The sequence below is a fragment of the Rhipicephalus sanguineus genome, chromosome 2 (genome assembly GCF_013339695.2).
Source record: "Rhipicephalus sanguineus isolate Rsan-2018 chromosome 2, BIME_Rsan_1.4, whole genome shotgun sequence".
NCBI lineage: Eukaryota > Metazoa > Arthropoda > Arachnida > Ixodida > Ixodidae > Rhipicephalus > Rhipicephalus sanguineus.
In genome coordinates this window covers 96,224,384-96,238,560 of record NC_051177.1, presented here as the reverse complement: position 1 = coordinate 96,238,560, position 14,177 = coordinate 96,224,384, and the positions used below count along the sequence as shown (strand labels likewise).

Here is a 14,177-nt window from a genome sequence, read left to right as displayed (position 1 = left end):
GTGAAAATGTGACGATAAGAGTCGTTTCTTTTGTAGTGTGTTTGTTTTCATGAATTTGTAAGAGCCATTTTAACATGGCTCGTTCCAACAAGAGCGAAGCTGCAAGCCAGGAAGCTCTTTCGAGTGCAAAAAAATAACGACATCAGGTATGAGACGGCAGGAAGCTCTTACGAACAATGGCGACATCTGGCGGGAAGACCCGCTATTCTGCTCCCGTTGGTCTTTGCAACTTCGATGGCCGCGTCATGCGCGCAATGCTGAGTTGGCCATGCAAGTGACATTAAACACTAGAAGACCATTCAATATAAAACATCAAATAAATACTGGAGCCTTACATGTCCGCTGCACTGACTGAAACCAACCCTGTTTTTTTCGTGCGAGATGGATTTATATTTTTAGTTCTTAATTGAAAGTCGCGAGAAATGACTTGTGGCGCCTCTGGCGGCAAAAGCATGGACGATCCGATGAAGACGGCCACGTGACCGTTGATTGCTGTACGCGGTCGACGATTTTTTTGTTAGTATTGAAATATTGTTCGTTTCTTTATATTAAAAGGTATTAGTCCATAATAATGTACATATAGGCCTACGTTAGTAGTATGCATTAAAGTGGCGCTTCCTTCGCGTGACGTAATGATCCTATGCTCGTCAGCGCGTCTTGAGCAACTCTTCAGCGTGCTCATGCAACCGTGCACGCAGTTACCAGGTCGCTAAGATTTTGGAGCGACAGAATTTTGCTGCCTACACTTCGTCTCAGAAATGACGCGCGCTGCTACTCGGTGCGGCCGTGCATATGCACAGTTACGTTTTCGATTACTTGGCTTGGCTCGTGTATCGAGAGAGTAACGACGCCGGGAGAAGCCATCCATGAAACAGGCGCAGGCAACCTTGGGCGCAGGCGCACACAACGCTGTACAAATACCGGGAAGGTGTATAAAGCCACACATCTCATTGTGACAGCTTGCTATTTTCAAAAATGGTTGGAAAGCTCAAAATAAAGGTGGTTAACCCTGTAAAACCCAGTGTATCATATATGATACATTAAAAATAATGCCTCAAAAGAGGTAATAAGCCCGTCAAAGCTTCATGGAAAAGCCATTATTGCATATTTAACATGTTATAATGAAGTTACACTGAGTTATTCATTTAATCAAATTAATTAACTAATTTTAATTAAGAGTAATTAAGTTATGATCGAAATAAAATTTCACCTTTTTTTTCGAAAAATGAACTCTATAAGAAGAGTAAATATGGTGAGTGTTTTTTCACAATTTTTCTGAAGGCAGAACACCTTTTGGGCATTACAGGGTTAAGCATAGTTACAGGAACTCCTGCGAAAGCAGAACAACGACAGCTTTCACAAGGGCTAGCGGCATCGCTATCAATTCTCAGCGTTGCTGGAGCAAGCCTTCATGCGTGTTTGGAGCCTTTCAGGTCTAAAAATACTGCTTATGAAATAACTACGGGCTTTTCGGATAAACCACTGCAGCTACAAACGCTACGAAGGGTGAGCTTCCTGTCGCGCCGTAAAAACCTGGGTCGAGAAAAATCAGTTGTCGGTCCCTTTAACGTGCACTTAAATCCAAGCCTACAGGTGTTTTCGCATTTTGCCCACATTGAAATCTTGCGGCCATTACCGGGAATCAAACCCACTCCCTCCTGCTGGCAATTGAATGCATAAGCTAAGATAGAAATAAGAAATGAATGATTTTACAAAGCGGATCGTGAACACAATCAATCAATAAGTAAATCAATCAACCAATCAACCAATTTACTTACCGCTTCAAAGAACAGAGGGAATTGGAGTGAACACAACTTTATTCGGTCCTGCGGAACGTGACAGGCTCAGATAAAGACATAAAAGCATAGACAGAGGGAGAAAGAAAGAGAGAAAGAGAGAGAGAAAAGCGACAGAAAGAAAAAGGAATAGAAAGATAGATAAATAAAGGGAATAAAGACACAAAATGATACAAAGACAGGGAAAGACACAGAAACAGAGAGGAAGAGATAGAAAGACACAGGCACGATAAAAAGAGCAGAGGACATAGGAGGCAAAAGCTCCAGCACGATTGACTAGGACTCCGTGCTCCTGAACTGTAACGGGATTACAACAGCAGTTGTAATCTACGGTGGGCATTCGTCATGCTCAATTTGAACTTTATTGAAAACGGGGCGAGGGTCTTATAGGGGTTGAATAATGTTCAATTCTTAGAGTAGGCGTCATTCAATACGTAATGTTGGTTAAATGTACGCAAATTATTGAAGTGAAGCATTCCCGCTATGCAGAAAGGCATATCAAGACTGAAAGGGGAGTCTAGTACCTGTTTCTTAATTATACCTAGGCTTTCTTCCTTTAACATGAAAATGTTTTATGCCGCAGTCCACCAAGACTTCACTGACATCATTTCCGTCCCGGATGTGACGCCACTGGAATGCGCGCGAACAGATGACAAAGAAAAACTAGAAGAAAATGCTGCGGCAGCTACGCACCAGCGGTGCGAAGACTGAGGAATCAGTGGAGCTGGTGGCGTTGCTCTCCTTCTTTCCCTCCTCCTCATCCTCACTTCCCTTTCCCACCTCTTGCTATACTATACTATGCACGGCTCAGGTAAGCGCGACCAAGTATTTTCTAGAATTTACGAGTTATTGATCAATTATTTATTGGCTATCGATTGGTTAGCACAACGTATCGGTCATGCATTTGTTGGGTCAGGCTAAGCTCATCCAGGGATTTTACATAATGTGTTGGTTATTGATCGATTATCGAAAAGCTATAGATTTGCTATCGATTTGTTATCACAAGGTATCTGTCCTGCATTTGGGCCATGCTAAGCACACCCAAGCATTTTCTGGAATTTTTGGTTATTGATCGATTATCGATTAGCTATTAATTGGCTATCACTGCATCGTTGGCTATGCTAGGAGCTGCTTGGCACATATCCGCTTTCAGTGGCACATACCCGCCAAAGCCAGGCCGACTATTTCCGAACGATGGATGGACCAACGACGATAGCCCCGCTGTTAAAAGTTTTGTTGATTTGGATGACCTGGGAGTCGAACCCACGACCTCTCAATTCGCGACGATAGGTGCCGGGCGCTTTACCCACTGCACTACCGACGCTCATGCATGAGGCTTCACAAACGCGCCTTATATCTCTTTCCCAGCTAGTGACCTTTGTTGGTGGTGGGCAGTGTCGCCGTCTGGGATCGGTGAAGTACTGCACCATAACACTAACGAGCGCTGATGGGAAGTGCTTCGGTAGATTCAGCTTTCGGTGCAGCGAGAGACACACCAGCGGGTAGCGAAACGCCTTTCCGCGCTCACGGCTTGAGCTGCGAACTCTGCCCGTCGTGTTCCTGCGCTGTGTGTTATACGCATGAGTACAGGGGTTGCTTACCGTATTACTGGGGAGTGCACACTTTGGTGTTCCTTTCCTCAAATGACGACGCTTTGAATGAGTGAATACCAGTGTTATGTGCTTGTTGATGCCGCCGCGGAATTCAGCACATGCTGTGTCCAGCTCTATGTTAACTAATTCAGCTATACAAGGGTTAAATCATAGTCGTCGGGATGGAGATATGCCACTAGGCGTTAACGTGGGCCCATCCCCGTCAAACGGCGCTATAGCTGCCAAAAAGCAATAGACACTGTGCAAGCTCTCACACATCAATGTACTATTGGTGTCAAATGAAACGCGAACAGCGGAGCGCGTGGCCCAAGCATTAGCAAAGGTTTAGTGCGCCGTCCAGTCACTAACAGGGGCGCACATCCAGTTTGGTAGCACTGTGCGATCCCCTTATTGTGCGATATTTTCGCTTCTGTTCTAGTTCTTCTATGGTGATAAAGGCGGCCGGCGTGGGCGTGCCTAGCGCTTTTGGCCATTTCATTTTTTTGTTCATTTATATCTTTTATTTTTTTCCTTTCAAATATCAGGACTAGAACAGAGGCAAGAATATTTCTCTATTGAGGGATCGCGCAGTGCTGCCACATTGAATGTGCGCGCCATTCAACGGTGATGACTGGACGGAATGCACTATACCGTTGCTAATGCTTGTGCCACGCGCTCCGCCGTTCGCGTTTCATTTGACGCCGACAGTACAATAAACTGTAGAATGGATAGGGCGCAAACAGGGGCGCCAGTGAAAGACGAAGACGAGGACGGTTGTTGGTGCTCGTGCTTGCTCCGTTTCGGACTGCTGGTCGCTGAACCTGTGCTGTTTATTCATTAAACGCTCCGCGGACTCAACGCTAAACGCGTACCATCAAGTGGTGGAGGTGCTGGGTACTCCGAGGTCTACAAAGTCGATCTCATCCTGGCCCGGATTTGCGATGAGGCCGCAGGTTTCGGTCATACCGTAAAAATTTCGAAAGTTGTGAAGCATGGGAAACGCTTGGATGGCTCTGCGGGCCAGTGTCTCGGTCACCAGGCTACCACCGACGGACAGCTTGCGAACCTGCTCCAGCTTTATGTTCGTGCGAAGCATCTCGTTCACGAGGTTTTGCAGTCGGCTCGCGAAGCTGAACACCGATGATACCTGGTACTTGTTGCAGACGTCGACGAATTGGTTGAAAGTTAGCGCAGGCGAGACAATGACACACGTGGAGCCGATGCAGATCCCAAGCATGGTGAACAAGAAGCCGGACATGTGCGTGATTGGGTTCCACGCGAGGAACACATCCGTCTCGTCAGATGCCGTGATGTCTTTAGAGAGCACAATGTTTGCGACGAAGGAGAAGTGCGTGATCTCGACACCCTTGGGCAGGCCCGTGGTGCCCGAGGTGTAGCTGATGCCCGCAATTGTGTTCCGGGGGTCAGGCACAGGTACTTCACGGAACTGCTTCGGGTCCATGAGCGCGAAGCCCAGAATTGAAGTGAAGCCGGGTGCCTCGCCCAGTATAAAGCGGGCCTTCTCGGGCATCTTCATTTCGTCGCACACCTTGCGCACTTTATCCGCATTCGGCGGGTCGGTCACAATATACTTTGCATCTCCATCGGTCATCTGGTACAGCAGCTCTCGGTGCGTGAGCGAACTTTTTGCCAGCACGATGGTGGCGCCTGCGAAGATGAGGCTGAACACAGTGACGAACGCGTCGACTGAGTTCCGCATGTGTACACAGACGTGGTCGCCCATTTTCAATCCTTGAGACTGGAAGCCCGCAGCATACCGCTCCAACGCACGAAGAAGCTCTTGGCGGGTATAACTGGTGGTGTAGTCCACCGCCACAATCCTGTTGCCGGCAACGCTGAGGAACGATTTGACGCAGGTGTACACGGAACACAGGGGAATTTTCAGCTTCGGGTACGGAGAGTACAGGATTTTGTTTTCAATGCGCCCCTTCAGCAGCGTCGCGTTTGATCGCCCCCCGGTCATGTTGGAACCTTTGATAAACAATCAGGATGACCCTCTCAAGCTTCTCTCCAGCGTGACCGGCGTGAAGGGGTGAAGAGGCGTGGACCACGCCACGGATGGTGGCATGGACTTGGGTACAGAAACGCTGTCGTCGAATTCGTCGTCTTTCCACACTGCTCGCACGACGTTATATTGGGCTGGGACTTCCTTTCCACACATCATGCCATTGTTGACTGTGCCCGTGCCGAACTAGAATTATCAGCGATCTCCGACATCGATTCTGGCAAGTCATCTTTTCCTCGCGTCGTCGTCGCCGCGGACACGGACATCCCACCTATGTCTTCTGTTCGGGTACCGATCTCCTGCGACTATGCTTTCTCTAGCGCCATGTTCACACCGTCAGAAGCATTCACTTCTCGTAAGAACTTCATTCTCCCCTTTGCTCTTGTCACGATCGAAGACTCCTGCTCAAGCATTTATGTCACGAACCAGCTTTCGGTCGCAGCCACAGTATTCCGCGGAGAATGTATAGGGCGTCTTGAGGAGATTGATTCTGTTTGCGCTAGCCAACTGCTCGATCGCACAACAAGCCTCCAGGTCGCCAGCGTTGATCTCGTTACCACGTCCAACACATCTTCCCTAGACGCTTTCCTTCCATCAATTGATTCGGACCTTCCTATTGCTCAACGCACCCAACTCTTGAAGCTTCTCGACCGCTTTCGGACGTCTTTCGACTACAAGCAAACCAGTTTAGGTCGAACGTCTGCCATCGTCCATCATATAGACACCGGCAGCCATGCACCCCTGCGACAGCGTCCATACCGGGTCTCTCACGCTGAACGCCGAGTTATTGATGACCAGGTCACTGATATGCTTAGTCGTGGCGTTATACAGCCGTCCCACAGTCCTTGGGCCTCCCCGGTGGTACTTGTGAAAAAGAAGGACGGTAGCATCCGATTCTGTGTTGATTATAGGCGCCTTAACAAGATCACACGCAAAGATGTCTATCCGCTCCCCAGAATCGATGACGCGCTCGACTGTCTGCAAGGCGCGGAGTTCTTTTCTTCACTGGACCTTCGATCGGGGTACTGGCAGGTACCTATGGATGAAGCTGACCGCCCAAAAACTGCGTTCGTAACTCCTGACGGCTTGTACGAGTTCAACGTGATGCCGTTTGGCCTTTGCAACGCCCCCGCCACCTTCGAGCGTCTTATGGACAACATCCTTCGAGGTCTCAAGTGGAACACGTGCCTTTGTTATCTGGACGACGTCGTAGTTTTTTCAAAGGACTTCGACACCCATCTTCTGCGCCTCGCAAGTGTTCTGGAATGCCTCACACAGGCTGGTCTACAACTCAATATGAAGAAGTGTCACTTCGCCGCCAGGAAGCTCACCATCTTGGGACATGTTGTCAGCAAGGATGGCATTCTACCCGACCCTGCAAAGCTCCGCGCTGTCGCCGAGTTTCCCAAGCCGTCGACCCTGAAAGAACTCCGGAGCTTCATAGGCCTATGCTCATATTTTCGGCGATTCGTTCGTGATTTCGCATCCATAATGGCCCCTTTAACACGCCTACTTGCTGATAGCCAAGGTGTCATGGCATGGTCTTCCGCTTGCGACGCCGCATTCGCGAAATTACGTCGTCTGCTGACATCGCCACCGATTCTCCGTCACTTTGACCCAGACGCCCCTACCGAAATCCACACGGACGCCAGTGGAGTCGGCCTTGGCGCTATTCTTGCTCAACGCAAGTCTGGCTTCGACGAGTACGTTGTTTCTTACGCAAGTCGCACTCTCACCAGAGCTGAAGAAAATTATTCGGTCACGGAGAAAGAATGTTTAGCCATCGTTTGGGCAATTACAAAACTTAGACCTTACGTATATGGCCGCCCATTTGATGTCGTGACTGATCACCACGCCCTCTGCTGGTTATCTTCACTGAAAGATCCATCTGGTCGTCTAGCTCGATGGGCATTACGTCTCCAAGAATACGACATCCGCGTCGTCTACAGGTCAGGCCGTAGACATTCAGATGCCGACGCTCTTTCTCGCTCTCCCCTTCCCCATGACTGTGGCAACGGGTCTGTTTCCAGCTACGATTCTGCGGCCCTTACACACGCTGACATGCCTTCTGAGCAGCGTCAGGATCCTTGGATAGTCTCTTTAATGGTGTTCCTATCTAAGCCCTCACCACGTACCGCCACTCGCTCGATGCGGCGCACAGCTCGACATTTCACCATCCGCGATGGGCTCCTATACCGCCGCAACTATCTATCTGATGGTCGCAAGTGGTTGTTGGTGATTCCTCGCCACCTCCGTGCCGATATCTGTGCCTCCTTTCACGCGGATCCCCAATGCGGCCACGCTGGTGTAATCAAAAACCTATGCACGCCTCCGGCTGCGGTACTACTGGCGTGGCATGTACCGCTTCGTACGCCAATACGTGCGTCCATGCTCCAAGTGTCAGCGCCGGAAGAGCCCCCCACGTATAGTCACTGGACCGCTCCAGCCGTTGCCTTGTCCCTCCCGGCCTTTTGATCGCATCGGAATTGATTTGTACGGCCCCCTTCCGTACACACCAGACGGGAACCGCTGGGTGATCGTCGCTATCGATCATCTGACACGCTATGCTGAGACTGCCGCGTTGCCAGAGGCCACATCACGTGAAGTCGGCTTATTCATACTTCACCAACTTGTTCTTCGCCACGGCGCGCCTCGCGAGCTACTCAGCGACCGCGGACGCACGTTCCTCTCTGATGCCGTACAAGCCCTCCTCCGTGAATGCAACGTTGTGCACCGGACAACCAGCGCCTACCATCCACAAACCAACGGAATGACTGAGCGCTTTAACCGCACACTAGGCGACATGCTGTCCATGTACGTCTCCGCTGACCACACCAACTGGGACCGCATACTACCCTTTGTTACGTACGCTTACAATAGCGCTACTCAGTCTACGACAGGATTTTCTCCCTTCTTTCTTCTTTACGGCCGCGAACCTTCCTCATTTATGGACACCATTCTTCTGTACCGCCCGGACGCTTCAGAGTCCACAACTCTATCTGAAGGCGCCACCTACGCCGAGGAATGCAGGCAGCTCGCACGTTCCTTAACCGCACAAGACCACGCACGCCAAAAGGACCTCCATGACGCAAACCTGCCTCCCCAGTCATATTCGCCTGGAACATTGGTGTGGCTTCGCGTTCCCTCCTCTGCTCCTGGCCTTTCCACAAAGCTACTGCAGAAGTATGAAGGCCCCTACCGCGTCCTAAGTCAAGCCTCTCCCGTCAACTATGTTGTTGAGCCCGTTCAACCATCCGCAGACCGGCGCCGCCGTGGCCGTGAGATTGTTCACGTCGACCGACTGAAGCCCCATTACGACCCACCAGTCGTCCCTGTTCCTTAAAGGGGCCCTGCGACACAATTTGAGCATGTCTTTTTCATCGGTTGTTCTGGCACTGTGGAATGCACCGATATTGTTGCGCAAGTGGTAACGCCGAAATCGAAGCGGTTATAATTTTAATTCACGGGATAAACTACCTTGATTTCGCACTATGGCGACACACATCGGCTATTTCTGTTACAGGAAGTGACGTGATGTCATGTGACAGTGACGACAAAGACCGTTCGTTTTTGATTGGCTTGACGCGACACGTGACGTGCAATATTCATATGGTGGTAGCTAGGCCATACTACGGAGGTCTAAGAGGAGCAAAACCCCTTTTTATGCTTTCTCAGAAACAAATGATTCCTGTTTCTAACTGATATATTTTCAAAACAACGAACACGACGCTAGGTGCGTTGCGGAATGGTAATCAAACGATACTCTTCCGCGTTTTGTCTTTTGCGGCATCGAGCGACACCGGCCACACCGGCACCTGCGAAACACGCAACGCTCAGTTCGGCGCGATGCTGTCAACGAAAAAAAAAAATTCTAAACGCTTACCGGCCGACGCCTTCCGCGTCATCGGGCGTTAGCGTTTCGTCTGGGCCCATGGAGCCATCCTCGCGTTGCGCGGGGCTCAGCGACGCACTTTCAATATGCAATGGCGTGCACGACATGCAAGCAATCACTGCGTCGCAAGAGCTCGCGCTCGAGGTCTGTTAGGTCTTCCAGACTCATTTTGTGCACTACACGACAAATCATGGGAGCGTCTGCTAGCTGACGGATGTGGTTTGTCGTAAGCATGGTAACAACGCCGTCAAAAAGAGGTGTAGCAATGTACTGTGCGAAGGCCACCATGAGGTGACATTTCCGGTATGTCTTTATAAGACGCGCGCAGTGATTGGAACCGGTCTTTGACGTCAGCGGGAGAGTGAAATCCGAAAAAAAAACGTTTCTCGTCGTCGTCTGCTTGAGTTTTGAACTTTGAGGACTAATAACTTCACTTTTCGTGCACCAATTTGCATAATTCTTTTTGCGTTCGTCTCGGCATTCATAACTACACGCATTTGCGGTGCTAAATAGGGCAGTCGCAAAAGTGTCGCAGGGCCCCTTTAAGTCGCCAGGATGGCTCCTTTTCTGCGGGGGAGTGATTTGTAGAATGGATAGGGCGCAAACAGGGGCGCCAGTGAAAGACGAAGACGAGGACGGTTGTTGGTGCACGTGCTTGCTCCGTTTCGGACTGCTGGTCGCTGAACCTGTGCTGTTTATTCATTAAACGCTCCGCGGACTCAACGCTAAACGCGTACCATCAAAACAATCAACTACACTCCTGCGAATACACAGTCCACTATCGTGTTATACCTGTTTCCTGTGACGGAGGGACCAAGCCTATGTTTTTAGTGCACTGCGAAGCCTTAAGAAGTGTTTCTCATAAAGCTGTGACAGTAGCCAGTTTATTGCGTGCGCTCGGTATGAGGCTTGCGAGTAAATTTATTAGACGCCTGAGTGCTCGTAGAGTTTTTGTCGCTTTTTTTTACACATACTGCCACGTCATTTCGAAACGTCGCAGGGGTGGGTACAGAACGAGCATCACACACAATGGAACATAATGTAACACTAACATAAATTGGTAAGCATCATAAGCTGATTATGTACATAATATACATAAAGAATTGAATGAAAAATAAGGTAGCTTGCATGGTATACAGGTGCCTATGCGATGAAACCGTTGTACAAGTTACAATAACTATGACTTAATTTGGTTACAGGATAATAAACAGATTTATTACACATAATTTACGCGATAAGAAGGTTATAGAAGGTGACGTGTGCGCGCATGTGTATATTAAGATGTGCGTCTAATGTTACAATTTCATATAAAGAGCGTGCACTAAGCAATCAAAATAAGGGCTTAATTCACCACGTCTGCGAATAAACAGCTCTGATGGTTTTCCAACACAAATAGTAAGCGTACCAGTTTTCTTGCTATGACCGGAGACTGTGCTTCCATGAGGTTGTACTGCCCCCCGTGCCTGCGACTCCTTTTTTTTATTTTTTATAACCTTCCCTGCAAATGAGCACTCTTCCTCGCAATGTGATGTGTTCGCATCACCGCGATGCATTGCTGTAATGCAAAGAAGCCTACTACAAAAAAAAATCAACTACGTTACGCACAAGCGACCAATACGTTACCCTTGCCCAAACACCTGTCGTCGTTTCACCGTAGCTTTTGTGGGACCACTACGCGCGTCGGTCGCGGCTTTGATTTCCAGCCACGAAAGCCTCGTTTGAATGGACATTGCACTATTTACAATCAGTCAATCATCCAGTAAGTGCATATCAGTTTGTATATTTATGGAGAAAGTGCAGAAAACTGAAATTTATCACTTGCTGAACCTTCGATCTCATAGCTAACGCTGAACTACAACTTTTCAAAGAATTATCTTCTAATTACTGCGATATTATATTCATAAAGTTGTAAAGAAAGTAACTAAACCCTTAATTCATTGACACCCTATTTGAGGCAGTGTTATTACCAGAGAGGTTTCTTCTTGCCGAGTGAGAAAAATCAACTCCGGAGCACTGAACTGTGGAGGCTTCTCTTGTGACATTGACAAGCACTTTTTGGTGCTTTTACTCATGTGTATCGCAATGTGCTATGATGTGCCGGATAGTTCAGTACTTCTACCAACATCCAACCCATGTGAGATCCTTGCCTATCTTAGCGGGTCTCATCCGCGTCGGCTAATCCACTGATCCAAGCTGCGCAAGTTGTTCCTTTCAGGAACACCTTGCAGATTCATGCATGCCCGTTGCTGTTGCTGTAAACAGCCTATAGAAGCATACAGGGACTACGCATGAACAAAAGATGTGGTGGCCCAAGGCAACGTCTCGGAGGCGGCCGCTTTCAACGTGATTATGTTCCATGTGGCGTCCGCTGTACTTCCTCCTCGGCACGTAGTACGTGCGTTACGCATTGCACATTGCAGCAGCAAGCTCGCCGGGCTGTCCACGATCTCTCCAGCGCCGGGAGGTGGCGGTATATGGGCACCGTGCATACGTTAGGAGCCGCCACAGTCGCGCGCTGCCTCCAGCGCCAAAGCGGCCACGGCAGCAGATCTGGCGGGATAAGGGAGCAGACAACGCAGGCGGCGGCAAGCCACTGCGCCGTGCTTTGGTGCTTCGCTTACCGCGTTTCCTTTCCCGTTTGCTTCCAAAAGACGTCAAATTGTTAGCAGCTGTCCGAGAACGTAGCGTTAGCGCGGGTGCTTCTTTTCGCCAGACCTCGTGTATCATGAGGCGAACGCGGCAACATTAAATGCATGAGCTGGCGGAAGACAACAGAGGTGACGAGCCCGTTGAGAGAAACTGCGCACGTGTAACGCGGGCCGCCTCGCTGACTAAACAATCACAGCTTATCACCCTCGGGCTAGCGCGGCAGCGAACTCAGCGGCAGCTTGAAACTGGCGATACCAGCAATTGCACTGAATGAAAAAACGCTTTCCATCGAACGGCCATGGCGCTGCATTCACTGCGCCGACTTAATCAGTGCAGCCGAGTTCGTCGTCGTGGCTCGTGTTTTGCTGCCATGGCACTGCAAAGCGTGCCAATTATTATTACGTTTGGATTCAGAGAGCTACGTGATATAGTTTCCTCCGAGGAGCTAATCTGAAGAAGGGCAGGGACCTCCTCCAAGCGGGGCACGTTCACGGCGTCGTGGAAGAGGTGTTGCTCGGCAGATCAACAACACGGGCAAATTCAACCCCAGAAAAAAAAAAAAAACATGTGTTTACAAAACTCACTTTTGTCGTCGAACGAGTGCGATCCACCGTTCACGCCGATTCCGTTCATATTCTCTAAATGGAAACCGGTAAAAACGCGTGCCCAAAGCAGCAATTATTCCTGGAGTTCGGCATTCCTACGAACAGCGGAACCGGCACAAAACGAACTGCCCGCGAAAATACCTCGCGCCGTCACAGCGGGAGCGTGGAGCGAGCAGGGGTGCAATCGCGGAGCGATGTTGTATGCTATATTATTCTTATCGTCCACCACCTGCGGCTGACTGATCGCGTTGATAACGCGGACGTACCGTCGCTCTGGTCACTAGCCAAGCGCGAGAAGCACGAAAAGTGTAGTCACCGTGAAAGGCATAGTTCATCGACTTCACCCCATTGCGAGCGCGTCAGAGCATCCCGCCAAATCTGCGCTTCTTGCCGCTAGGGACGCCGAGCGGAGTTACGTCTGCACGGAGCCTATAAGGACTCCCCTACCCTTCCCGCCACCGCAAGAACTTGTAGCACGACAACAAGCACGCAAGAAACAGGCTACAGCGCCGCCGGGTAATCTCGCGCAAATAATTAATCCTCGGAACAAAAGCGGGCCGCGCGCTTGGAAGGGTTCGACGAGCAAGGCGTGTTTCGCTGGAGATAACAGTAGATTATCCGAACCAGGAGGCAGCGTTACGGCACTTTTCTCTGTCGTCCGGCGGCTTTCCTTAGAAAGCGCACTGCCTCCGGCGCTTACGCCGCGCTTTTTAATGCCTTCTATAGTCGGGGCGATTATATACACCACCCACTTAGGCACCTGCGAAAACAGCTTTTTTTTTTTTTCTTAACTCGACAGCTTGTTTCTTTTCCACCGTCCAAATCCTCCCATTTCTGCGGCTTTCCGTTGAATTTGACACAAGTCCCGCCCATCCGTAAAACGATGCGGCGCCTCCGCTTTTTATCGCCTCTTTCACAAGTCCTGCCTCTAATTTTTTTTTTTTGCGCGTGTGTTTGTCGTTATCACGTTTCCACGGCCTTTCTTTGCCACTCGCTTCAATTAAAGGAGCGGCTGGGAAGCGAGGAACTGCGAGTAACTTGAAGCGCACCTAAACACCGTGACTTGCGCGTTTTGCTTGTTGTTGTTGCGACTCAGCTCTGCGCACCTTTTGCACATTCTGTTATCTTCTGGGGACGCACGCCTTGGTGGACTTATCGGAACTACCACTGAACCCTCCCCTCTCTCCCTTTCCCTTGCCATGGCTCGATAAAACATAATACAACACTCCCTTTGTTTGATTGTTTAAAAATATATAATATAGAGGAAGTTGCTCGCGTGTTCCGTCGTCGCTTCTTATTACAATCTTTCAATGCTTCTCTCTCCTTCCTACTCACGGTCGTCTTCAGCGCCATTTCGTCGGGGAAAACAGCCCAGATTAGATTAGAAAACGGAGACCGGAAGCTCGAAATGGGATCATTTGGTTCATTTTATTTTTACTTCCCCTCTTCATATTTTTCTTTTTTTTTTCCTCGGAACTACCGCACTCGTATGCTTTGTTGTCACCTGTCTTCCTCTTCGCCGAGTGTCGCGTTTTACTGTGTTTAAAACGTTTTAAACTCGGAATTGCATTGCAGTAACCATAGCTGTTTTACAGCGAAAGCTGTTATGAGATCACG

At 49.5% G+C, this 14,177-nt stretch overlaps 1 protein-coding gene across 1 annotated transcript; it reads right to left on the bottom strand.

The window, feature by feature from the left end:
* Nucleotides 1-4,262: 4,262 nt before the first annotated feature.
* LOC119381767 (long-chain-fatty-acid--CoA ligase-like) lies at nucleotides 4,263-5,403 on the bottom strand. Its single transcript, XM_037649533.2, has one exon. It carries the CDS (start codon nucleotides 5,370-5,372, stop codon nucleotides 4,263-4,265), a length of 1,110 nt encoding a protein of 369 aa, XP_037505461.1. The 5' UTR covers nucleotides 5,373-5,403.
* Nucleotides 5,404-14,177: the final 8,774 nt, after the last annotated feature.